This window comes from Centrocercus urophasianus, unplaced genomic scaffold (genome assembly GCF_019232065.1).
Source record: "Centrocercus urophasianus isolate 14NV4802_14NV808 unplaced genomic scaffold, USGS_Curo_1.0 seq_15, whole genome shotgun sequence".
Classification (NCBI taxonomy): domain Eukaryota; kingdom Metazoa; phylum Chordata; class Aves; order Galliformes; family Phasianidae; genus Centrocercus; species Centrocercus urophasianus.
This window is the reverse complement of record NW_024884697.1, coordinates 7750910-7778027: the sequence shown is the minus strand read 5'-3', so window position 1 is coordinate 7778027 and position 27118 is coordinate 7750910. Positions and strand designations below refer to the sequence as shown.

The 27118-nt window shown below is 35.0% G+C and overlaps 1 protein-coding gene across 2 annotated transcripts in view; it reads right to left on the bottom strand.

Moving 5' to 3' along the window:
• The window catches only part of SEMA3A (semaphorin 3A), a 327247-nt gene that overhangs the window by 65516 nt on the left and 234613 nt on the right, over positions 1 to 27118 (bottom strand). For both annotated transcript variants that reach the window (XM_042816191.1, XM_042816192.1), the window contains one exon: positions 3279 to 3372. In XM_042816191.1, the coding sequence (XP_042672125.1) occupies positions 3279 to 3372 (94 nt within the window). The remainder of the gene's footprint in view (positions 1 to 3278; positions 3373 to 27118) is intronic.

Below are 27118 nucleotides of genomic sequence, written 5' to 3'. Positions count from 1 at the left end.
ATAGATAGATAGATAGATAGATAGATAGATAGATAGATAGATAGATACTCTTTTTGTTCTTTTAAACCAGTGAGACACAGAACTATAAACAGCCTTGAGGATTCTGGATAATCAGAGCTTTTGAAAATCCCAAAGGAACATTTCCTAAACAGCAGCTGACTGATAATGGAACAATGGCTGTCTCCTTCCCTGAGTTATTTTCAACTATCCCAATACTATTGCTTTAGACTAACACATTCAGTGATAATTTTCTCCTGTGATTTTGTTTTGCAAGTACCACGCTCCTCTCATTTTTCTCCTGCCCTGGAATATACACTTGCAGTGTATTGCCCAGAGACTGCTTAGTGTCTACTTATTTGTGCATTAGCCCACTCAAATGGGGATTGTTTCATTAGCAGTATACAGATGGGAATGGCTGAATAATGTCTGATATTAGTAGGAACTATTTGTATCATGTTCCCAGCTGGTGTTTACTTAAGAGTAGAGTAACAATAACTACTTTTAATGAACAACTCTTAAAAAAACAATGAAAAAATGTTTGCAGGTGGATGAGGGAAAGAAAGAATATTAGAAAAATATTGGAACAATTTGAATAAGGTGAACTTCTGTTGTTGTTTTTGTTTGTTTGTTTGTTTGTTTTGCAAATACTGAATTTTATTAGGAGAGAAGAAATACTAAAGATCCTTTAACAGTAATAAGAGTTTCAGCTGAAATGTAAAATAAGAATCTTGAGTACTAAGGGCTATTAAAAATCTTAAATTACTTCTTGCAAACTAACCTCGGTGTTTTGACCAAATTCCAGCCTAGGTAATTACATATCACTTACCTAAGATTTACCTCCTAGTTAGGGAGTCAAAAACGTACTCTTTTTTCCCACTTAGTAAAAAGCTTTCTTTAGTGTTTTTGATGAAGAACAGAAGTTATTTTTTCCCTCCCACATTTAACCATTCAAATTACTTACTCTTCTCAGCCTTCTTCCATTTTTTGCTATAGCTACATTTTGTTACTAATTATAATATTGCATTTTAATAAGTGCTGAATAATTTTTTTTACATTTGCTCTCTTGAACCTAAGGTAACCCCTAGTTGCTTGTGAATACTGATAATAGCAGACAAGGGGCCAGGAGCAACTGAGCTATCTCTCAGCTCAGAAGGGAAGAAGGCATCTATCCATATTTGTCTTGGTGTGAAGTATTTGTTATAAAGACGTTTTTCTGGCCTTTATAGTCCCATTCACTGCTTCAAAGAACAGTTGCACCACATCTCTCCATACAGACAATGCTCATTCCTTATTTCTCACCTCCAGAGTATTGAAAGGCTTCTCACCTCCCAGTTTGAGGACAGGAAATTACCTTTGGTCATAATTTTGGCATAAATTTTATGCATTTTGGCAAAGATGAGAGTAAGTCATTGTGAACCAGAGTGAATCTGCTGTACAGCTTCTTAATATCAGTAGAACTTCTTCACTAAAATACTGAAACAACTGCAGCATTATAATCAACGACACAATGTAACTGTGAGGTAGCTCTGAGGAGGCAGAGTAGAAAGGATGTTCACATTCAGGATGCAGGAATGCTAATTTTAGCTTCAACATGAATCTTGTAAGTCACTGGAGCTGCAATTAGTCACCAGCATTGAATGTTGAATTTGTGCCATTTTCTACAGTGTTAATACAACCATGACTCTAATGGAAGGCTGATTTAAAACAAAATATGATGCTCAGTCTACTGTTTATTAGGAGGAATAGTACATGGAGTGAAAATTATTGAGATAGGGAGTGGACTCACAAAAACAAAGATGCTTTAAAGACTTGAAATCTAAGCCAAGGGAAATAAAACAATCATATTTGTGCATAACTGAGTAGAAAAAAAAAGGAATGCGAAAAGCTAGACACTGTTGATTTTGTGCAGTTGCATACCAGGTATACCACGTAATACTGGCTTGCCATCATTCTCTTTCTTTACTGTACATTAAAGTAAATAGTAAAGCCAATCCCTTGAGAGTAGCTATGACACAAATTCAAGTTGCTCCAGGCACTAATTTATACACTGGACTTTTACACACACTTTTTTTTTCTTTCTTTCTGTTTGTTCAGGATACAAGTTGGGGCAAGATGTGGAAGCCTTTCTTGTTTTTCCTTTCAAAAAGTGCGTATCCCCAGGGTAGCTCATCACCTGTGAACATTAGGAGCTTCGAAGATCAGGAAATGAGGCACACTGAAGATTAAATTTCTGTTGTTGCCTCTTTTGAATAGTTTCACTTTTAAATACAATGCAAATAAAATTTGTAGTCACTAAGCAATACTAGACATATGTAGTCCCAGAGAACACAGTGTATCTGGTTATGTGTCATTTTCCAAAGGCTTCTGTGATAAGAGAATCTGCAGGCTTCTGAGACTACTGCTGTCCCCTTGGATTTGAAGCTGTGATTAAGTGCCGGAAAGTTACACATTAAGGATAAAGTGGCTACTCTTAGGCAGAGTTCTTACAGAAATAAGAATCAACTTTGTTTTGCTCTCAATTTCTTCTTCCCTTAATTTCATCTCACAAAACATTTTTTGTGAAGGAAGAAGGAAAAACAACAAACACAATTCAATTACATAAATTAAATCAATTATATAAATTAAATCAATTAGATTAGTTTAATTAGATTTACATATGCCAGGTGCTCCATACATACATATTCTATGAAACTAAGTATTACTAATTCAAATATACTTAATTTATTGAAATCCCTCTGTTCTGGATAGGAGTCTAATTGCATTCACTGTCAGATACATCTTTTCAACTGAAACATCATTTTAAGGCCTGGACCTGTGAATGTTTGTATATCTTCAACTCAGATGTGAGTACAACTTGGTGATGGACTTTACTTGGCTACAGTACTGATACGAAGAATTGCTTATTCCTGCTCTCATTTTGCTCCCAGATGTGCTGGTGCAACCATCTGTGAGGGCACACAGTAAAGTGGGCAATTAAAATACCTCCAGAGTCACCTAGTTCTGAGTCTGAAGAAACAAGATGTCACACAGTGGTAAAGCAGTTAGTGTGATACTTGAATCTTGTCTTACACAAACTCTGCTCTCATGATGGCTGGGCCAACTGTATTGAAAAATGAAACTGGAATGACTAATGACTACTTCAGCTTAGACAGAAAACAAATAAAACAAAGTCCTACCATAGGTGCTGTGAAGAGCAAAAATAAATAAATAAGTAAATAAAAATGGCAGGGAACTGGCAGTGAATGAATATCTCACTGAACTCATGCTCTGGCACCTACCTACTAAAAGAGAAGCTGTCAGCAATTTAGGATCGTAAGGGCTTTTCCCTCGGCCGTTTTCAAAATGTGAATCTTCCATCCTAAAAATGTTGTCCTGTGAAGTGGAAAAAAGAAAGAAAAAAACAATTTTATTTGATGAAATGAAAAATAAGTTGAATTAAATAGAGTACAGTATATGTAATGCATACTGTTTGGTGGTTTGTTGGTTTTTTTTGGCTCAAGAGAAGTGAAATTACACTAGGAGAGTATCTGAAAAAAGTCCCCATTTTCTAATCAGTACTGTGCTGATGGTACTCAAAAGCACAAATACACGCACACAGCTTGTGCTTCATCTAGTCTACTTCACATACACTTTATCTGGTTTCATTGAACAGCCTGTGCTTTCACAAAGAATACGCCTGTGTAATTTCAACTGAAGAAGCTGGAATTTCAATGTTTTGACTGAAAAAATGAAAGTGTAGATTAATGTGTTACAGGATGCTAAACCTGAACTTGAGTTCTCAGTGACCTACTGGTTTTACATGATCAAATACAATTTTAACTTCATCAGCAAAGCTGTTTTTCAGTAATGTGCAATGCAACTTTTACAAAATGGCAGTTGGGGGAACAGTACATGGGGTTATAAAACAAGATTAAAAAAGGCCTCAGTCAACACTAACTCAAATCAAGGTCAGTAAATCCAAAGCAATTGGCTTTTCAGTACATTTAATGATTTTAATTTTAACTGGGGGACCAAATCTGCCAATCAAACATAATAGTTTGTTTACTTTATGTTTTACACTAAGGGTAAAACCAGAATAATAAATGCTTTTTGCATAGTAGACATTATGTTGATAGAAGAATTGCACAGGGCACAGTAAAAGCTAAAATTTCCATTTTTCCATCTGCACTGCGGTTAATTTCCATTGACACCTAACTAAATCATGGAACTCTAAAGCCAGGACACACTCTGGCAATAATTCTGGGAATTATTCTGTGCACCCAATTCTCAGTCACTAATACCTAAAAATTCTTTGAGGTAAATAACGAAGGCAGTATTTTAATAAATATAAATTAAATACGAATTTCTTGCTGTCTGATCAGAGATAATTATCTGTTTTAAGAAAAAAAAAAAAATAAGTAGCATGGAATATGACTAAAGTATATCTATTCATAGAATAAATCAACTGAGAAAATATTACAATATACAGAAATATGTAGCTTCCATTTGAGAGAAGACTACTGCCAGCACAGGCTGTTACTCAGCTTTAGTTTTATTTAAACAAGTCTTGAAAACCTTCCATTGCACCCTTAATGATTTTTTTTTCTCTCTAAAACAAACAAACAAACAAACAAACAAACAACCAAAATAATCCTTTTTTTTCATCTGAGGAATCATTTGTGGCTTTCAGTCCTTGTTATATTATCTACTATGATGTGGAACAATGAGAGTAACTACCCTTAAAGTAGTTACAAGCTGTTCTTAAGTTGCCCATTTTCCTTCTCTTCTCTGTACTAAATCTCACACAAGAACTTCAGAACAGAGAAGCTTCACTAGTGTGTGAACTCCAGAAAGTATATTGTATTGTCTTGTGTTCGAAAGTAAAAGCTTTAATTAATTGTACACAATTATTTCATTCTCAAGGATAATGCTCCAGAGCTCAGTGCTAGATCTTTGGCGCTCCATAGTGCTGTTGTAGGTTGTAAAATATAAAAATAAACTAACTCAATTACTTTGATTATATATATATATTTTTAATGTGAAGATCAATCACACAAATAGCTGATATTTTCAAAGGAACTCCAGAAGCTCTTAACATTTCACTTCATTTACTGGTGAAAAAAGGTGAAGGGAAAATGGACTGTTTAGCAGAACAGCCTATCTGAAGAGATTTCCTACTTTGAAAGATAAAAACTTTGGGCAAACTTTGTGAAATTTGATCCTAGAATTCAAGCACAATCTTGTAGATGTAGCCTGCTTGATTATATTTGTATAGTCATCCTGTATCTGTAATATCTTGCATAATATTAAATTTATTACTTTCCTTTTGTCCTTTCTACTTTTGAATAGCCCAGACACATTCCTCACTTCTCTGCAATTTTCTGACTTTACTCCTTCTGACCAGAAATGATTTAATAATGAAAAAGATTTTTTTTTTAAATGCTGCACGTACATGTATAGAACTTGCACAATAAATAAAAGCAGTAAATTCAGGAGAATGCTCTACTTCAACTACAGTAATATAAAAAGGCACTAATGCTACAAGCCATTACTGAAAAATGTTATTAACAATCTACATTTACTTGGGATTTCTTCTTAGTAGATGATAATTGCTCAACATGCACACCAATGGATATTTGATAAGGCTATAAAGTCAGTGGCAGGACAGTTAAAGCAGAAGATATTCCCAAGATTATTCCATTTGTCATTATGGACAAATAGGAAACAGATGTGGAAAGTGATTTGATATAGGAAGGATCTGATTTTTTACTATATTCCTCTGGTTTATGTCACTGTAACTTCACTGATATTGGTATACAGCGAGCAAAAAAGAGTGGAAACTGGGTCAGCCTAAGTCAAAAATGATCTACCCTTTTCTTTGTGATTGTCAAATAAACCATTTAAAATAGGAGGTATGACAGGGAAATCCCACAGTGTTTTCATATTTCAGTTGAAATGCAATGTAGACACACATTATATATAATAAGTTTCCAAATGTATCAGTGACTAATAACTATGATAAATATATCACTGTTAAGTGTCAAATGAATGTATCTTGGATAGCCTGAAGCCCCAGAGAGTTTTGATAAACATACTATGAGAAGTCTAACCTATCACAAATAGGGCAATATGCCCAAATACCTTTTAGAGTATTGAAGTCAAACCATCTCTGTCTGTACACCAAAAATGCAGTCAACAGAGAAATAAAACCTTTCCTATGTACTCCTCCCTGTCCCATCTCCCCCTGACCTCAAGTGGAAGCCTAGAAAGCTTAGATTGTAAGTGATACCATAGAATCACAAAATGTTATGCGTTGGAAGGGACCCTTAAATAAGGCCCTTCATTATTATAAGGCTCTTTCTAGATCAACAGTCCATCCATGATTAGGGACATTCACAGCTATATCAGGTTGTTCAGAGCCCCATTCTGCCTCATTTGCATGTTTCCAGGGGTGAGACATGAACCCCATTTCTGGGCAGCCTATTCCAGTGCTTCACTTTTACTTATTGTAAAAAGTTTTTTCCTTATATCTAGTGTAAATTTCTTCTCTTTAAGTTTAAAACCATCTTCCCTTGTCCTGTCACAACAGACTCTGGTAAATGGCCTGATTCTTTCCTGTAGTCCCTTTTTAGATACTGAAAGACAGCTCTCGGGTCTTGTCAGAACTTTACTTTCCTCCAAGCTGAACAGTTCCAACTCTCTCAGCCTGTCCTCATCTCATTGATATATTTCTCTAGATGGCTTCTTGAAATACGTGCTTTCCTGTAGTGCACAGTTTGATAGACGTCAAGACTTGGCCAGAAAGAAATATATTTCAGATCTTGAAATAAATGTAAAAGTTCTGATGATTGCCATTATTTTACTCCGTTATTTTACAGGCTATCGGGATTCACTTTCAAACATCTGAAACATGTCTGGAATAAATTTCCTATATCATGATAATGAGTGGTGACAAGATATCGCTACTTGACAACACTTATTTCATAACTGGCAATAGAATTCAGCCAGCCAGTACCATACCAGCCTGAAGTTATATATATATGTATATAATGCATTAGATAACATTACACATACACACACACAAGGGCTGGTCCAAAACTAATGCCTCCTATTTTATTATGTTGGCCCATGACATCAGAGGTGGATGTTTGTGGTATGACACTAGAGGTTGAAGCTTCCCAACAATATTTTGCTATGTTTTGTCACCATGTGACAGATGACAGCAAAAGGGAAGTCTGACAAAAATGGCATCTGACATAGAAGTATTTATGAAGCAAAGGTGTGTCACCAAGATTCTCCATGTGGAAAAAATTACAGCCATTGACATTCATTGATGCTTGCTGTGAGTGTATGGACACCAAACAGTGGATGTGGCACAGTGAGGTAGGTGGTGGGTGGTATGTTTCAGCAGTGGTGACAGTGACAGCAGATCATCTCAATTGGTGCAGATTTTTATGATTGCAGCGTGCAGGCTCTTGTTCATAGGTGATGAAAATGCATAGCTAATGGTGGTGACTATGATGAAAAACAGTATTTTGCAGCTGAGAATTTTCTCTATGAAATAGTGTTATTGTGCTCTTTGTGTCTGTTAAGTGTTGTAGTTTTCACAGAAATAAGCAGGAGGAATAACTTTTGGAGCAACCATATATATGTAAACATAAATGTATATCCACATATATATCCACATATACATAAATCTGTATATATACCCAGTATAGAAACTTTTAATGTCTTTTCTTTGCATCTATTTCAGCTGCTACCCAGTCCAGAACTCTCTCAATAAAGCAAGGAGATGAAAGATAACAGCACACACTAACTGTTTTTGTTATTATATTTTAAATATTCTTTCCTAATTTAGTACTGTTTATGGCTAGTAAGAAAACTGGTGATTTTTGGAGAAGGGACATCTTTTTTTTCTTGGGCAATTCACACAGAAACTGTTGTAGAATTGCAGAATTTAACACAACAAAATCACTGCTGGCCGATGATGAATTAATGCAGTGCAAGTACATGATCTGAAGAAGCTACGTTGATGGAATGCATACAGTCACAAAAGAGGTATTACAGGCTTAGTTTATAAGGTATGGAAGATACAGAAGGATTTGACAGCAGTGATGCTCCTCAGCTGTGCTAGAGTGATTGAAGGAACTCATATCCTTACTTTTGTAACCCTCAAACCATAAATACCAAGGAGCGCGTCTCCAAGGCACCTTCAAGGGGCTAGCTGATCCTCTTGACAAGCTGATGAACAATCATGTGGGATGGTCCAGAAACATTCAAGATGCCAGGACACTTTGGAAATAAGTTAAACATATTTTGTTTAACTAGTAAAGGTAGTTTTGGCCACATCTGTGAGCACTATTGAGGCTAATATTTCCCTGGCCATTCTCACAGATTCTGTTGTACTAATACAAAGAGTTTTATATAAGAAACAGATTGGGGAAAGAAAGGAAGGAAGGAGGGGAGGGGGAGGGGCGGGGAGGGGAGGGGACAGGAGGGGAGGGGAGGGACAACAAAACTGAAAAAACAAAACAACCTGCCTGGAGTATGACAATACATGGAGAAGGTGATCCATTTGAAGGACTTTAAGGCAGACGGCAATGTCTCTCAGCTGAGACAGAAGTTGCTGGCAGTTAAATCTGTACTCAGCATCAGTGAGAACAAAGGGAAAAGACTCACTTCGGGCTCAAAGAAAAAAAACTATAGAGAAGGTTTGGATTTATCTCTTCTACACAAAGGCATTAACTGCACATGATATATTTGCTGCCCAAATCACAGTCAGCAGAAAGCAACAAGTACCTGTGAATGACGAGTCAGCCCAATCAAGAACAGCAACTCCCAAGGGCAAGGTCACTCTTCATTGACCATAGAAGATGCTTCATATGAACTTAGGTCTGAGCAAACAGGATGTAGCCCTTCTGAAATGAATACTGCTGAGGCAGCTGATAGGATACATCTGACTTTGAGAACACAGGCTGATGATTTTACATTTTTTTCCTTTTTTTTTTCCCTCTCCTCTTCCATATAATTAATTTTTTTCATTATTTTCCTCTAGTTCAATGCAACTTTCTGAGCACATATTTTATGACTATATGAAAGATATTTCACAGAGTCTTTTAAGTACCTTTCAGTCTATGAGAAGTGATTTATTTATGAATTGTGTTACTTTTCAAGAAGAATTTTAAGTGGAACAACTGTGTGGGATATGGCTATGTTGTTATTGTTATTATATTTCCTATTTCACACTTAATCTATTGAATCATGAAAACTGTTAAATCTGAGGACTTTGGTTTCAGGTTTGGGAATCACACTGTTATGGAACTTTTAATAAGAAACTTTTATTAAAGTCATCCCAGTGGAATGCCTTATTTTTTAAAAAGTGCAAGTGTAAATAAATATAATGTGAGAAATTATGCAAAAAAAATAGAAATATTAAAACAATTGTAAACTTTGAGGGAAGTGGTAGCCATTGGGGAAATAGGTGAAAAGTGACTGAAGCAATAATGCAACTATTTCAAACTATTAATTATTAAAATAAAAAAGGGCGGAAAGAAATACAAGGAGTCTCTGACTTTCAGTATTCAGTCTCCATGTGTTTTTACTCGCACATGTTTGGAGGATACTGGACTCTGGAACACCTTTATTATATTTTGTTTTCCAACTTGAGGCTCAGCAGAATCGAGCTATCGGAAACCAGCTTTAAAACCCTGTGGGAAATCACTCTTAAGTGAGAAATTTTTAGTAAAATGCTGTTCCTAAGAAAAGGTCTCCAGCTTCTGTAGGACCTGCCTCTTGGTTTTCTATGCTATAATAATGGCAATTGAGAAGGATCTTTGTTGAAGAAACTGCAAAACTAATGGTAAGTATCTGCCCAATTCCCTGTGCCTGTCCTCAAAAAGCTTGCCCAGATTCTTGATTACTGCAACTCCTCTCCTCTCTTCCTTTTCAGACCCCGAAACATGTTCTGAACTCAACCACACTTGCAGAGTTCACTGAAATTTGGATAGCTGAAAATGCTATTTTTGATACTGAGCTGAAAGAGCTGTAGTGATCATCTTTACCGCCATGCTTCCTTTTGTAGATTAATGAAAACAGTACAGAGTTCTAGATTTCTGTGTCTCCTTTTATCTCAATATGTCACTCATACTGACAAGTTTTTCTGGCTTACAATGTTCAGAATATATATTAAAATATAGTAGACAACTTGGGTAAAGATTGGAAAACTTGTCTACCTAGACTGAACCAAATTTAGACAACTCTCAATAGTTCTGGTTGAATAAAATATCAGAAGTCCCATACTTCTCTGCTACTTTTTGAAATTAAATGAATTAATATTCATTAAGTTATCAGAAACCTTTGCAAAGAGGGAAGTGTTTTATATCTGTCTGTCATCCATCTATCAATCTATTTAATTATCTATCTACATTATTCTAATTCAGTTAATTTAATGAAAGGGAAAACAGCCAAATGGGCTGTTCAGAAGCAGCTATTTTAATCTATTCATTATCTCTAGTTTGATTCCGTCTGTCTCTAACTGGAAGACAAAGAAATTGATAGTGTTAAATAGTGAAGACTTATTCACTAGTATGAATACTTATATTGGTATTTATATGAAGAATAGCATCTTTCAAATAACTGTGCAGCATAAGTGGGTAGGCCGAGCCAAACTGAAAAAAGAAGTATACGTTTGTGGGCCAGTCTTATCTAACATACGTGCAAGTTGGGTTTCGTTTTATTTTTCTGAGAAGCTATTTACCCATTTGCAGTAAGCCTAAAATACTGACTAAATTAGTACATTAGGCAAAACATTGTTCTAATTCTGGATAGCACAAATAAATGAGTAGACATGAACAATACCAAGGTATTTCATTTTAGAGTCATTATCCCTTTAGCAAAACTTTCAAAGCATTCACACAAATAAAAACAAACAACCAAAAATAGCACACTGTTAATATGAATGACATAGAATCATAGAATCATAGAATCACCAAGGTTGGAAAAGACCTGAAAGATCACCCAGTCCAACCGTTCACCTATTCCCAATAGCTCCTACTAAACCATGTCCCTCAACACAACATCCAGTCTTTCCTTGAACACCCCCAGGGTCGGTGACTCCACCACCTCCCTGGGCAGTCCGTTCCAGTGCCTGACCACCCTTTCTGAAGAGTAATACTTCCTCATGTCCAGCCTGAATCTCCCCTGCCGTAGCTTGAAGCCATTCCCTCTGGTCCTATCACTAATGACACGAGAGAAGACGCCGACCCCCAGCTCACTACAACCTCCCTTCAGGAAGTTATAGAGAGCAATGAGGTCTCCCCTGAGCCTCCTCTTCTCCAGGCTGAACATTCCCAGCTCCTTCAGCCTCTCCTCATATGGCCTGTGTTCCAGACCCCTCACCAGCTTTGTTACCCTCCTTTGAACACGTTCCAGGGCCTCAATATCTTTCTTGCAGTGAGGGGCCCAAAACTGGACACAGCACTGGAGGTGTGGCCTCACCAGTGCTGAATACAGGGGAACAATCACCTCTCTGCTCCTGCTTGCAACACTGTTTCTGATGCAAGCCAGGATGCCATTGGCCTTCTTGGCCACCTGGGCACACTGTCGGCTCATGTTCAGCCGAGCATCAATCAATACCCCCAGTACATGACATGCTAACCTTAAGCAATTAGTAAAGACACCAAAAATGCTATCCCAATAGCATACCAGACAATAGATACCATGAAGGATACTGAACAATTCTCAGAGGACACTGTGAATTAGAATGTCTTTGTACTGCAGCTTTCTGTGTTGTCAAGTGTAATACATCACCTGAGATCACCGTCTGACTCAAATAGGATGACCTCTGAAAATATAACTACCATACAATGACTGTCTGTTCTAGTCTAGTTATTAAGTGGTCTGCATATGTAAGCAATAAGATACATAAAGCTAAAACCAGTACATGAAACTAAGTCTCAACTCTTTTACTGTTCTTATTTTCTTACCCCCAACATATTTTCCACTAAAAACATTTGGAACAGATTCTAATTGCTTTAGCAGATTCTACTATTATGTTAAATAAATTATTGGGCCAAAGTCTATTACATGATTGTACTAGTTTTCTATGGTTATTTTTAGCATTCAAGACCACTTCTTTCCCCCATTGTCTTCTGGATTTCCTGTAAGTTATTAGACTGTGGTGAGGTCAGGCATCAGAGGAAATAACAGCAGTGCTAACTCCTAGACTCAATGTTTTATGAATTACTGAGCATCCGTGATGTAATGGCAATAAATCTAACCCAATCTCATTCTTATGTCCTGTTGTAAATAAATGAAGTTAGCAAAGGTGTTATTTTATTCAAGAGCCTTTCTGATGAGAACGAAAATGTTTCCCCCAGGGGACTGTTTGTAAAACTGCCTCCATAATTAGGGTGCCGTTTAACAAGAGAAAGGTTCTTCAGTTTTCCTGGGGAACTTTCATGTCTGTGTTGGGTTTTGTCGAGGGTATCTTATTTACAACACAAAAACAACTGCAAATTGGGGAAGCAATGTATAGAAAGGACCTAGTCAAGTGGAGTTAACATATTAAGCATATGGCCAAGATTGTCTGATTTCCCAAGTGATTTTGCATGCCCCCAAGTCGAACACCCAATTTAAGACTTGCACAAGGGCTTTGATTTTCACAGAATGCCTTCTGGGCAGTTTAAAATTCTGATACTTGAAACTATTAGTCACTTCTGAAAAATTTACTGATATGTCTTCATTGCTTTTTAGCCTGTTTTTCAGTTCCCAGTGTGGAAACATTCTCTGTGAGCCCAAGTCCTCACTAAATGTTTCAAAAATCTGACTGTGAGTGACAGAATGACAAGAAAAACTAAAAGAAAAATATTATGAACTCCTTTTTTTATCCTCCCCAACTACAATAAGCTGTACTGAATGTGCTTTCAAAGAATTTGTGTAAGAAATCATAGAGCAACAAAGAATATTCTCAGTATATTCTCAGAAAATACTGGAGCAACTACTAAGCTTTTTTTATGTGAAGTATTGTCAACTAACTGCAATATTTCACTCAAAGAAGCCTGTAAAGTGTCAGGTCTAGCCCTGTGTCTGATAAGTATTCACTTTAAATGAAAACAAAACAATGAACTGAACAAGGTCTGGAATAGGCAAGCTGACCCTTTCTGTAGTCTATTTTTTTCTTCAGTAAGGGAAAACCTACATTTAAAATCTCTCCAATAAGCACTTATTTTGTCTTCGTACCCTTCACTTTCAGTGTGACTTCACCCAGCCCTACTATGCAGCCTCATTTTATTCTTCCTCATTAGCAAAAAATAATATCTTCAACATGTTAATAACTGGTATTGCATTAGAGAACAATACAGTTGAAAAGCTAACTTCACAAGGAGACATAACTAACAGTAGACGTAATTATAACCAGTCTCCATGACAAGTTGCAATTATTCCTCATGGTACTGTGTTTGAGAAAAATATATTTTTCATGCAGGTTGAGGGTTTTTTTATTAGAAAAGTTGAGAATGTTTGATATTTTCCCAGTGCAACAAAAACTTTGCTGACATTAAAAAAAAAAAGAAAGATGAATTTAAGTGCTTTTGATTCAAGATGACAACAACAACAACAACAAATTCTCTTCTTTGCCTGCTTCTACCTTGCCTGATTTTCTAGGATCCAAGCGTCCCCAGAAGGGAAGAGAGTTAATGAAGCTGACAAAGAAAATAAACACTCAGCTCATATGTATACTTCTACATGTACACTCATAAACAGGAATGCACAGAGCTGGCAACTCTCATTAGCGTAACTACTGATAGGTGTATTTTTGAAAAAGATATGTTGTCCTTTCTTTAACAGAACTTTGACTGAAAATCCCATCTGCAAAGATCATAGTATAGTATTGTATGATATTGTATTGCATTTTAATGTACAGTATGGTACAGTAAGTATAATACAATATAGATAATCTTTGAATCTTGTAGAATAAATTTAAGTAGCAAATGCATCAATTTCATACAGAAAATAAGCTTCTCAGAACTCCTTTGAGTTCTGTAGACTTATGGGATAAGTTTCTGTGGCCAGTTTTAATGAAATCTAAATGATTTTTTTTTTATTCATTCACCACAAGATCACAGTCAAAGTGTGGAGTGGTCATGGATTAGGATAGGCAGGATCTGTCATTATGGTAAGATGAGGGTTAAGGACAGTAAGAATAGATTCTATAGAATTCAACTGAGGATGAGTGCCATCCCAAGAGAGGTGTTGTCCCTGAGACCATCATGCATATATTCTCAAATTCTGCTTTCTGTTGGAGTCTCATCCTGAAGCTTATAGAAGTCAAAGAAAGATTCCCCTCAAGTTCAGTGAACGCCAGAGGAACTGTACTCATATCCCTTGCCATGTTTATATGTTAAGTTGGGGTCATAGCAAATCCTTCCAAATGACTAGGAATTAGAACAGTTGTGCTCCATCACTATCAATTTAAAGGTTTTGAAATGATGAATATACAACTTTCAAACTTGCATCAGTATAATCACCCTTCTGCTTTTTGTTAGCGTAAAAGTAATGGCAATAAACACCAAGAAGAAAAATTATGTTTTCCTAATTCACACTGATTACTTGTTTTAGAATATCCAGTGGAAATGAAAACTTCATTTACATTTATGAAGATAAATGTTTAACCACACTTAACTCTTGATCCTTGAAATATATAATCACACACAAACACATATATGTACTAGTAAAAATAGTAAGAGCTGAAATACTGTCTCACCTGCGGTGTCAAATTGCCCATTTAATTTGTTATTCATAAATAATAGCATATTTAGACACTGAGTTGAATTCTCTCCACAGCTTCACTTGTGCAACTCCAGTAAAAGGCAATGAAAGACAATGTAATTAAAAGGAAAAAACAATTTTTAGATATTAAGTAGGACAAATATCAGAGTCCACTTTTTTTTTTTTTTTTTTTTTTGCATATCTTCATTCTAAATGTTGTTTGCTTGGTTTTTTAAGATATTGAGTTATTTCTAAACTAATGTCACAGATTTAAAACTAAGAGTTTCCTTACTGTAAGTTAGTCCTGAGTCCACAAAAACTGATCCCAACTAGTAGGAGAAAATACATGTCTTTTATTTATTTATTTATTAAAATCTGCCCAGATCATCTGCAAGATAATGCTGCTCAGGTTTCTATCACTTTGCATGTAAACTTTTCAACAGGAGGAGGTGTTTGTGCTGCTTGAGGCACCCTCTGAACTCATCTGAGCTTATCCTTTCTTCATAGATGAAGCTTTGTTTACCTAAGATTTGAAAACTGATTATAGGCTCCTGAGAAATTAAAGTGTGTTTTTGAAACATTGTCAACTCTAACTGGTTCCTATCCAAGCAAATCCCGTGGAAAGTGGAGACCTCAGAAGCATGGCCTTGTATGAGAAATGACCAAACATCTACTGGAGTTTCTTGTAAGAAAAATCAGATAAAGGCTAGCAAGGTCCACCAGCCATTTTTAGAGATGCACTGAAAAACAGTGTAAATGAAGTATAATTGCCCTATTCCTTTCCTTTTGTATGCAGGCATTAAAATTAACACTTACAGATGGAATCTGAAATATAATAGCCCAGCTGTCTTCCTGTTTCAGGAGGTGTTAGTAGTAGCAGAGAAGTCAAATTGCAGGATTTGCATTTTATTCTCATACCAATGACTAAGCATCTGCTCCAGTTCAGCCTGTGGCGCTCTCATCTCAGCTTTCACTGGGCGCTGATTAAGGCCTCAAATGACCAGAGAAAGCATCTCTTTTTGTATAAAGAATGGGAGATTTAAAATTATATTTCTGTCTGAAAATGTTTCATTTGTCAGTGCTAGGAGTAAAATCTCATATTACTAACTAAAGGCAGTTGGAATAAATTGGAACAGTTTATGCATTTGCTTCAAGGACTTTTTGACACTTTGTGTATAGCCATTTCCTTCTGTATCTTTCCAGAAAAAGCAATTCTGACAACAATATTATAGTACCTCATTTTATAGATCAAGAACAAGGTCTTAAAATCACAATAGCTTTTTTTCTCTCTCTCTTTCTCTCTCTCTTTCTCCCTTCCTCCCTTCCTCCCTTCCTCTCTTTCTTCCTTTCTTCCTTTCTTTCTCTCTTTCTTTCTTTTCTTTCTTTCTTTCTTTCTTTCTTTCTTTCTTTCTTTCTTTCTTTCTTTCTTTCTTTCTTTCTTTCTTTCTTTCTTTTTCTTTGCTTTTTTCTCTTTTCCTTTTTTTTTTTTTTTTCAGTGAATGACATTAAAAACAATTGGGAAAAAAAAAGTTTACTGTCAGAAGTTTCAAAGAAAGAAGTAAAGAATAAACCCACCATTTTTATGTCTCTAAATCTGTGGTACTCTTGGGCTTTTCAGTACTTCATTAAGCCATAGCCGTTTGACTTAAAAAATATACAGCAAACCGGAAGAAAGACGAAGAAAAGAAGATTGTTCTCATTTTGTTCTAAAACCAGAAACTGGCAGGTAGAAGGATTAAAGGAAACAAAATACAAGGTTGCTCCTCACATGTTACCATTTGTAGGGCATGGGATGTTGTGGATACTTAAAAGATATATGAGCTCAAGAATCGCCAGAACTAATTCATCAAAAACAAATCATTGAAAAGCATTAAACACAGAGATTCCACCCGTGATTCAGGAAATCCCTGAACAACGAGTGCTTGAGCCTGGGAGACTATATCACTAAGCACTGCTGCATGCTTGCCTTCTTATTCTCTTCCACTGGCATCCATTATTGGCCCTTGTGAGAACCAAGGTACTGGGCTAAATGAGCCTTTGGTTTGAACAGATTTGACTGTTCTTATGAAATGAGGCAGAGAGAAATTAGGTAATTTAGTCAGGAAATCTGTGCCAAAGCAAAAAGCTAATGTTCTAGTTCCTGAGCCTTGTCCAGCACCATAAACAAAAGTATATAGTCTTGTTTCAAATCCTAGTAAAGCTAATGGCAACTTCGCTTACTCAGCGCACACAAAGCTATGCACAGTCTGCCAAGTAAAATTACTAAGGATCACTTGTGATGGGGAAAGTGCACCAGTCTTTCTGCCCAGTTAGCTTCTTTAGTCTTCTTGTGATTCCCAAGGAATATCTCTTTTTGGTTCTCAAAGAATACGATACAATTATATAGAGAGAGATAAGTTGCTTTTTTTTTATTTTTTTTTTAATTTTTTTTAAACTAGCTTTTGTGATTCAAATACAGGCACTGGATATTCACATGACGATACTATTCAAAAATGCTTCCACGACGTTCAACATTTATTAAAATAATCTAATCTGTTTAAACATATTGGAAGGAAGAAGAGCTGATATGCAATTATCTCTTTCCCTAAATTGTTCTTTGATTTGGTTTCAAGGTTCAAATATCCACCCAGTTTATGTGTTAATGGCCAGCACTGATGTCACTGGGAGAAACAGAACGGAAGACAGAGGTGCAGGTTGAGTTTGAAGATAAATTCAGTAAAAACATTAGAAACTAATGGATAAGAAAAGCAAACAAACATCCCACAAGTCCACCTCTGGTTTCATAACTCTTCCTTGTTTCTTGATATATCATCATATCCTTCATTTCCCCTTTTAATCATGCAAACTTACAGCTGTCTTTTGAAACATTTTTAGACTCAACTCCAAGTGCTGTAGTTGATACCATATGTCATACATTTCCTCTACTTCTTGTGAAATGGCTTCAGATAGAATACATTTAACCTTATTTTCCTACTGTCTGGATTTTGTCCTTTAGTATTCAGAAGCCTCTTTCTATCTTAAATGGAATTCATTTTAAGTCATTTTATTAGTTTTTGGTCACAAGTTTTAAATTCTGCACTGTTAATCTTCTTAAATGATGTGAGAAACAAACAAAAAAAAAATCGTGATGATGATGCTATGGCAGATTTGTATAATATGTCCCTGCATAGAACAGTTAACGGTCAGTAGAAGATTCTTGTTAAAAAATTAGTATGTGTAAGCTGCAAACATAAAACGAAGTGACAATAACAGGATGTAAAATAGACCAGACTTGCTCTGTCTTATAGTGTCCAGATGCTTTTCTCCTTCAGCTGCATTCCTACCTGTCTACCACCTCTACCTTTCCATCACATGAGCTTTTAGGCATTTATAATTGAATACACCAAAATAATTTTCAACATGGGGATTTGACCTACCATCTTAGATGGTAGTATCTAAGGAAGAAAGCCAAATGATTCTAACAGACACGTATATGTGCACTCCTACATTTCAAATATTCTGAACATAAAAATCTACATTGATGTTTTTCTGAAGGATATTGTGAGCTGTTTCTAGTTGGATACTGATTTGCTTCTTATACAATTAAATTTTATCTGAAATGTCACACTGTTACCTAAGTTCCTTTCTTTCATTCAATTTGCGTAACATTATTCTTTCTAGTTGAGAAAATTGTGAACAGATATTCAGGAACTTTTCTGAAATGTATTGTTTCTGTATTCCTGCTTATCTTGTATTTTTTATTTCATGGAAATGAGTATCTGTGATATTATAACAGATGCATGATTTCTGAAGTTGCATAGCTCTCCATATTTACAAGATATAAGGCTAGGTAACTACAGTAGTTGACTGTACATGAGAAGATTCAGATAAAGTAAAATATCTTCCACTGTTTGAAATTAGTCTGTAAACTAAATTGTGAAGGAGTAACTTAGGCCAGGAAAGACCAAATATACGTCTCAGATCCTCCTGCATACTTTCCTACTGCTATCCATTTAATAAACTATTGTTCCTTGGCACTTCAAAAATTCCAAATCTCTTTCCTTTCATCTTCAGAATGTCTATATTACTCTCTAACTAGCAAGAACTGAGACTTAATAACAGTTTGTCCCTAAGAAGTACCTAAATGCATAAAGGTTTTGGATTTGGTTTTAATTTACATATGTACATACACACATATTACAATACATATAATTACATATTACTGGAAACAATGAAATCATTTGCTCAGGTTACTTCTGAATGGGGTTTTGAGGCTACTTTTATAAAAGCACCTTAGTGTGCAATTATATACCTAGGTCATTAATGCCAAAGTTTGACAGACTGGCATATAGAGCCTAATCCTAGCTGTATAGATATCAACAAGTAGACGATAATCACAGAGCACAAGAGATTTGGCTTTAGAAACAAATATTCAGCTCCGAAGTTCTTTGTCTTAATTGCTTGAAAAAAATACAGCAATCTCTTTTTAACAGAAGTTAGTTGAACAGTTATCTATTACTGTGACTAAATTCAGCATTACTTCATTCCTTCATTTGTGTAATGATAATGATAGTTATTTATGCTTACTTTTACAGCTCTCCTCAGCTGTTATCAGAGGGTTAGTACATTTAAAATCTCTCTTCTTACAATAGACACTAATTCTCACATGCTTTATTTGTCTTCTTAAAATACTGCTTTTTATTGCAATATTGTAGCACTGCTTTTGGTTTTTAATAAGGATTCTGCTTGAATTTTGGTTGTCGTTTCTCTTAATGCAGATTCTTAGAATTAGGATTTCTTAAAAAATCATAGAAAACACTCAAAAACACAAGAGTGAAGTCTATTAAAAATATTATTAAGAACAGTTTCAATGTTTATTCTGAGATAGAATATGCAATTTCCTCTTTTTTTTTGTTTTCCTTTCTTCTTTTTATTTCATTATTGATTATCATTAATACTCTATGAAATACACTAATTGTAAAAAAAACAACAACAACAACAACAAAAAACTAAGTCCTTAAGTGCTATCTAAGCTACTTGTTGTAATGTCAGTTAAAATAAATCACAGTTTTCAAAGGATTCTCTATCATTCTTAAATGAAAAAAAAAAAAAAAAAAAAAGAGAAGAAAAAAACCCAGACATTTACTTTCTTTTAGCTTTCTCTTAAGACTTTTATTTTGTGTTTGTGATATGTCACTGTTTTTATAATGTCAGGAAATTATCTTGAGTTAAAAAATGCATCATGCTATAATCTCTGCACAGACAGATTTAAAATTTCTGTATTAACAATTGTTTACAATGCATCCTTACTATCTCCCTTCAAGGTAATCCTTTTTACAGTGGGTCATGGCTTTTCAATGTCAACGTCAAAACACATTTTCACAAAGAAATAAAAGCCAATTTCACAAACGCACAAATGACAAGCAGAGAGAGCTTGTATCCCAGCTTGCTTTCTTGCAAAATCCTTTGAAAGGCTAAATGGCCATTTCAATCCAAGCACTAATCTTCAGAGCTGTATCAGTATGTTTGAATGTAACGAGGCTCCTGTAAACAGATGCACTCTGTGACTGTACACTGAGCTTAGTTTAAGAACAGCTTATTTCAGTCACTTGCAGCCAGCTAAAAGCAGATCTGAAATAATACTTAAACTGAAATGAGAATGTCTCTACAGGGATTTGCACTACCTTAGTGAGACATTCACAGGTTTACTTATGGACAAGGCTTAAGTCATGTGGAGAAGTCTTCCACAATCCAAACCCTGACTGCCTTGTTCAAACTCTCATTTTCTGGTTCCCTCCCTTTACTGAGGTTAATCAAAGTCAACTTTTCCCACTACTTTTATATATATCCCCACTAATCTTTCAGAGAATACATAAATTTAGTAAATGTATCAGATTGAAGTATTTTTGTGATCTTGTTCCATATTAAGTGATGCGTAAACTTTCCATGTCCTAAATTCAGTATGAGTTTAACAGATTTTTAAATGAGGAACTAAAATTCTTTATCTAGATTAAAGTCTACAAACTTCAAGAGATTTCTTGTCCAGTAAGTATTCCAGAAAAAGATCTTTGGCATAGCAACCATAAGCTGATGAAGGGTGTTACTCTTTCATTACTCCCACGCTTGAGTAATGAAACCAGATCTGCATTTCTTATAAATGAAGATGATAAAATGCATAAACAGGAAGGTTTGTTAAAACAGAATAAAACAAATTGTTGTTCAGAAAAAGTAAATGCAGTTAAGCACTTCAACTGGCTATAGCTAAATTGAATGTGCCACCATGACTATTGTTGATACAGCACCTTCACGATCACTGATGCTTAGTCAAGTAGAAAATGAAACCCGACTCAAGTAAAGAAAAAAAAAATCACAGTATTTTTGTTCCAGTTTTCTGCTGTTTGACACATGGTTTGTATTGTATGTGCAGTCATATCTCTTATGAAACCCTTTGCAAGCTGGTAAATAAATGTTAGCTTCAGAAAGTAATGTTTTGTAAACTTTTTCACATTTTGTGCTGTTTCCATATTTCAAACAACCTGGATGTAAAGAATGAAATGATTTGATTTACTGCTTTGAAAAAGTAATCAGTGCCATTTGTTTTTTGATTATACATATACTGACTCATAATTAGAAAAAATAAATTATACATCAGGGGAAAATAATTCGTTGGGATAGAGTCTTACTCTCTCAGACTTTTTTTTTCCTTCTTAAATTCCCTTCAACAGCATGTCTGGAATCAGGCAGGAACAACCAATATATGTACTTCTAGTCTTTCTACTCTGCTCAAGAAGTAAAAATCTGTATTATCTAAGAAACTGTAGAATGGAAAGGTCAATTCTTCTTAGACTCCTTCTATTATGTGTTTTATTATTAATATTAATAATTATTATTACTATTATTATTTTCACTCTTACATACTATAACTTTATATATTTTGGAAACTGGGCCATTACGTGTATAGAGGGTCTTTGAAGGACATCTGAAGCTTATTCACTGTGCAGACAACTCCACCAGGGTTATTTTAGCTTGTCTGGAGGAGGTTTCTTCTGGCCTGGGGGCCTGGGATCATTTTCACATAACAATGACTGAAGCCTCATCTTTTAAGAAATCTCAATTGTAGAGGGTAAACCCAATTAAGGCCAAACCTCTTGGCCTCCTGAGAAGCCTGAGGTCTGAGGGAGAATCTATAATACTGGTGTTATCCTCCAATGAAATTGTGCAGTAGATTTGCATATGGCTGATAAGATGGTGACACTAGTGCTAATTTATCTCACTGATGTGAAAATACAAATCATAGCATGAAAGATGCAAATTTCTATCCAAAAAGCTTTTTTTTTTTTTTTTTTTTTTTTTTTTTAAAAAAAATAAAAAATAAATTAAATATTTAAATTTTAAACAAAAAAATTTTTTTTTTTTTTTTTTTTTTTTTTTTAACAATACTTTTCTAAGCATGTCATGAGCAAAACTTTCGGCAGTACGAGAGATTTTTTTTTCTCCCTCTTTTGTTAAAAGACATGATCAGGCAAAACATTTAAATAAGGATAAAACTTAAAGTATGTGAACAATGTCAATGCCTGGAGCAAAGCCAGTGTTTCAGTAGGACAGCAGAGATTTGAACTTTATACCTTCTTGTGTACATGTGAAAAGGTCTTAGATGATTCTGTTTACCCAATGGATTGTTTCTATTTAAACAAAGAGAAAAGCAAAGTATACTGTACATTTGTCACTGCTGGTTTGCATAAAACTAGGAAATGATTTTTAAGTCAACATCTATGAACATCTATGAGTTTTCAATCCAGCTCAGAAATTATGAGGAAAAATAAATTTCTCTCACTTTCGTAGTGCCCCACTCTGTCAAGGGTGTCACTCGTGTCATATTCTCACTTGAACAATGCTCAGAAATGTTTACACCCAGATCAAGCCACTTGGTCAACATTCCTGGTATGGTTTATATTAAGAACACAAGAAAGCACTGGGCAGGCAATTCCTGAAAGCATCTTCCGATGAGTCAGATAGAGCTGTTGGTAAAACTCTAGTCACTCATTTCAAGAATTTCAACTCCATGTAGAGAATAGGTATGAAAAGGATCAAGCAATTTTGATATTTCTCCCATCCACAGTGTTATTCGAGCTCTACATTCAAGCAGTACTTGAAACAGTACAATGATAATTTTTACACTGCATTTTTATTCTGCCATTTTGCCATTGTTCTTTTTAATCAACAGCATAAACTTTGTCTTACATACAAGGACAAGCAAGATTATTTTAAAAATAACTGGACATAACTGGACTTCCTCAGCTTTCTGCCAAGCATGGTTTGCCAGATATTCTGCATTTAAGCTGATTTTTAATTTTCTTGATTAATTTCTTTCCAAAGGCATGTTTGAAGCAATGGTAAGGCTCAAACATAATCATTTAATAACTAAATAATCTTTTACATTGCTGTAATGATACACATCTAAAGACATATACTGTTATACCATGACATCAGAGCACTTTAACTAATGGTACTTATTAGCACTCCCATGAAAGATTCACTATGGATCATATTTCACTGATGGAGCTCTCACTGTGCTCTCATCTGATTAGGTGCTTGCAAACATTTATTAGTGTATCTCCCTGAATGTGATCATGTTGCAACTCAAAGGAATCCACAGATTTTCACAAATCAGGTAATATTTCTTTAGTGAAATACATGAAAATGTTAGAAAAATCACATGACAGCTCTTCTGGAGCTGACTGATGCACACAGTGAAAAAGAAGATAGTTGCTTAGGACTGGACAATATATATGATTATAATTAGACATAAACTATTTGAAAAAGAATAAAACTGCAAATTACTACTCTACTGCAATAATTGCCAGTTGTGAATTATATCATTAGGTGAGAAGACAGTCCAGACTTGTAGATAACTGCAGATGTAAACAAAGTAGAATAGATTAGATGCCATAAGTCACCCGAACTTCTTATAGGTGTGAATTCACCACTATACATTTACTTATTCTACACACTACTTCTTTCTATCTATATTTTCCACTGGCAACTGACTGGTTTCTCTAGTCTGTTCCTCACATTTTTTTTTTTTGACTCATAGAGCTAAAGAAAAAAAAAAAACATTTTAAAAAACAAAATTTCCTTTATGAGGTAAATAAAAATGAATAACTTAGTAGCTGAAGGAAAAAAAAAAGTATTAAATTGTCTTTGCTTGAGTTCCCGAGTAATAGTGGAAAGTTACTCACCCTTTTCCAGTGAAATAAGTTACTTAGGAAATAACTAATTTACTAAAAGTCCACAGGGGCATGTAGAAGTCTCAGGCATGTATTCCTTCTGAGTCAAGTCATAGTCACTAAATCATCTGTCTTACATAAACGAGGGAGAGGTGAAGGAAGAAACAGAGGGGCACAGTACATTTCTCTCATATGAATGATATTTGAAAGAAGATATAGATTCAGTCTAGTTTATGCTCAAGAGCTCAAAAAGGAGCCAGCACATTTCCAAACAGATTTACTGAGTGCCACAAACAAAAAGCAAATTGTTACAAACTATGTAAACTAGAACTGAAAGTGAATGGAAGAGTAAATATTTTTTTTTTCCCCTCTGAATTCAAGAGGTTTTATTCTTAGATTTTTAGGACAGAAAGAGCTGCTGTGATCCTTAGATTGATTTCCAACATCACATAAGCAGTAGGCATATGGGACTAGCACAAACATTTAATATATTGCCTATTTCATTACTATTGTTGCTAGTTACTATTCCTAATATCTCAGAGACATCCAGCAATAAATTGATTAATTCTTCACAGCAAAAGACATAAGGACTAACATATATGAAAAATGATTATTTATGGCCTTCTGCAGTCCTTTCCAACTCTAAAGAGTCTATGATTCCATGCCCATACCCTGTTTCTATGTCTGATTTTTTTAGATAATTTTATAAACAGTCCTTTGTTCCTTCTCTGCACAAAACACAATCTCTTATTCATTTCCCCCTCCTAAATCTAGATTTCCTTATAGTGCAAGGTGCTAGTGCAGCAATCAAACATTCATTGCTGTACTGGGCTTCATATTCCCACAAAAGTACTGTTTAAGGATGAAGGAATCCTATCAGACTTTTAAGATCTTGAAATACTTAATGGTTAATCTGTGTCATCTTATACCAGAAAAAAAAAGTGATGAAAAAGGATGAAACATTGTATACCAAAAAAAAAAGAAAAACAAAACCAACATTGTCTTTCAGTTTATAAAGGTACTTTTTAAATTTAGAAAGTGGTGTCTTGGTTAAACTACCTGCTCATATTTTGGAGAGATCTTCCCTTTTGCAGGCATATTCTCCATGGCTTATATTCATGTATGAGATTAATTCTTATTTATATATATATATATTAATTCTTATTTATTAATTCTTATTTATTAATTCTTATTCTTATATTCTCTTTAACAAGCAAAGTACTAATCATTAATCAAAGCATCAATATTAACCATTATTTTCTTATTGAACTGAATAGTGGTATTTTTCAAACTTATTTTGATAGTAACATATTTGAGATGTTCTTTGTACAACACAAGGCAGAGAAGAAATTCAGTTTATGTATCTTGTAAAAACAAGAAGGCATCTGGAAAGTATTATGGAAACATTTTCATATAAATATGAGTCTGTCCATAAAAAGAGGATGGTCAAGATAGCAACAGAAGAACAATTATTTAGTGTTCCATCAGGCAACCACTGGAAATACCTATGCACTGGTCTTTACTCACAGAAGTAGTAGCTTCACCTGCAACTGCTCTGCTTTTTGTCAAAGGAGAAATAAGATTTAATCATTGTGGAGAAGCCAGTTTTGTCATGCCAAATGCAGCTGTTAATGAAAGGAAGAATAGGGTGCTTGGAAGGGCACCAAGAGAGCCTCCAAGTGTTGGAAAACTACTTTTTTATTTCCTGAATCTGTCTGAAAAATTACTTTTAAATCCATGAGTACTCTCATCTTTGCACTGGAGAAATGCTTTTTTTCTGGGTATTCTGAGTGAGTCTCTTACAACCACATGTAGCAGGAGGATGTGTTTGTAAAGAAACTTAGCCATGGCCACCAAGAAGGCCATACTGCTGCCACAAACAGCCTGGGTCTTTCAGGGAATGACCAGAGGCCTGCCACTGTGCAGAACACACAATGAGAGGATGCAAAAGGGGTATGTATGAGGTTGGTCTGAAAGTATGGAAATAAGTGATGTTTTCAGATTCACTTTTTAAATAGTACGCTTAAGTTCTGAGAGTTGAATATAACCCACAGCCTTTAAAACTCAAATCTGAAAAATACTTCACAACACATTAGCTCATAAAATTTTAGACAAAGTCCAGTAAAGTCAGTTAATGTCAGCAGGACCTTGGTTATCTCCTTGCATCTGCATATTTATGATATTCTCCCATTAGTTTGTGGTTGTGCATTTCACAGCTCCATGGCCTGAATGTGGAGCATCACCCACAGCTGAAACCTGCTGCATTGTGACCTTGACTGTTTAAAGCCTATTTGACAAGATGTTTGTACTGAGCTACAAACGAAATGCAGTCATTTCCTTCAGCTGTAGAAATCACACTTAACATGTGATTCTTCTCCATGAGGTCAGGTCATGTCAAATGGAGATTTGTGACAAGGATCACACAATAAAAATTGTTGCTTTGATGCTGATCTATCAAAATCTGTGCTTGGTAATGACTTCTTTCAGTTTTGCTTCTTTCTGCACCTCTAAATCAAGAAATAATTCTATTTATAAATCATTTCCTCAATTAAAGCTGTCTACACTATGTGCTGGCTTTCCATTGTTTTTATTAAATTGTTTTCTCAACAGATGGTGGTTTGTTATTTTTTTTCTCCCTTGTGTTGGTTGAAAGATCAAAGGATTCAGCCATACTTGTCTGTATTTCAGGAGGTGAGCGGATGAAATTTTGCATATGTTTCATGACTGTGAAGCTGGGTTAATGCTTCAAATTGTTACTGTAACAAGAGGCAAATGCTGAGCTTCTGTGCTATTAGGAACTCTGCTCATGGATGAACACAGTAATCGCACACAGAAAACTGGATCTACATCTTAATCTGACTGTCATCTCTCTAAATAAAACAATCTAAGTTTGTAATGAGTAAGGATAATTGCATTATCTCAGGGCAAAATTAGGTAATCATGTGCCAGTGAGAATATTTACATTCTGGAAATAAATAATTTATCATAACATCCTTTAATTGATAGAAAAAATAATTAATATCCACTTGCAAATAGTGGATGTATTCTCAGCTTCACTAGTAGCAATCATTAAAATTAATATTTTTAAAGCAATCACAAAACACTGAGTCATTTCTCTAGTAATGCTAGAAAATGATGCTTTTTCTCTAATTAGACAAACAAATAAA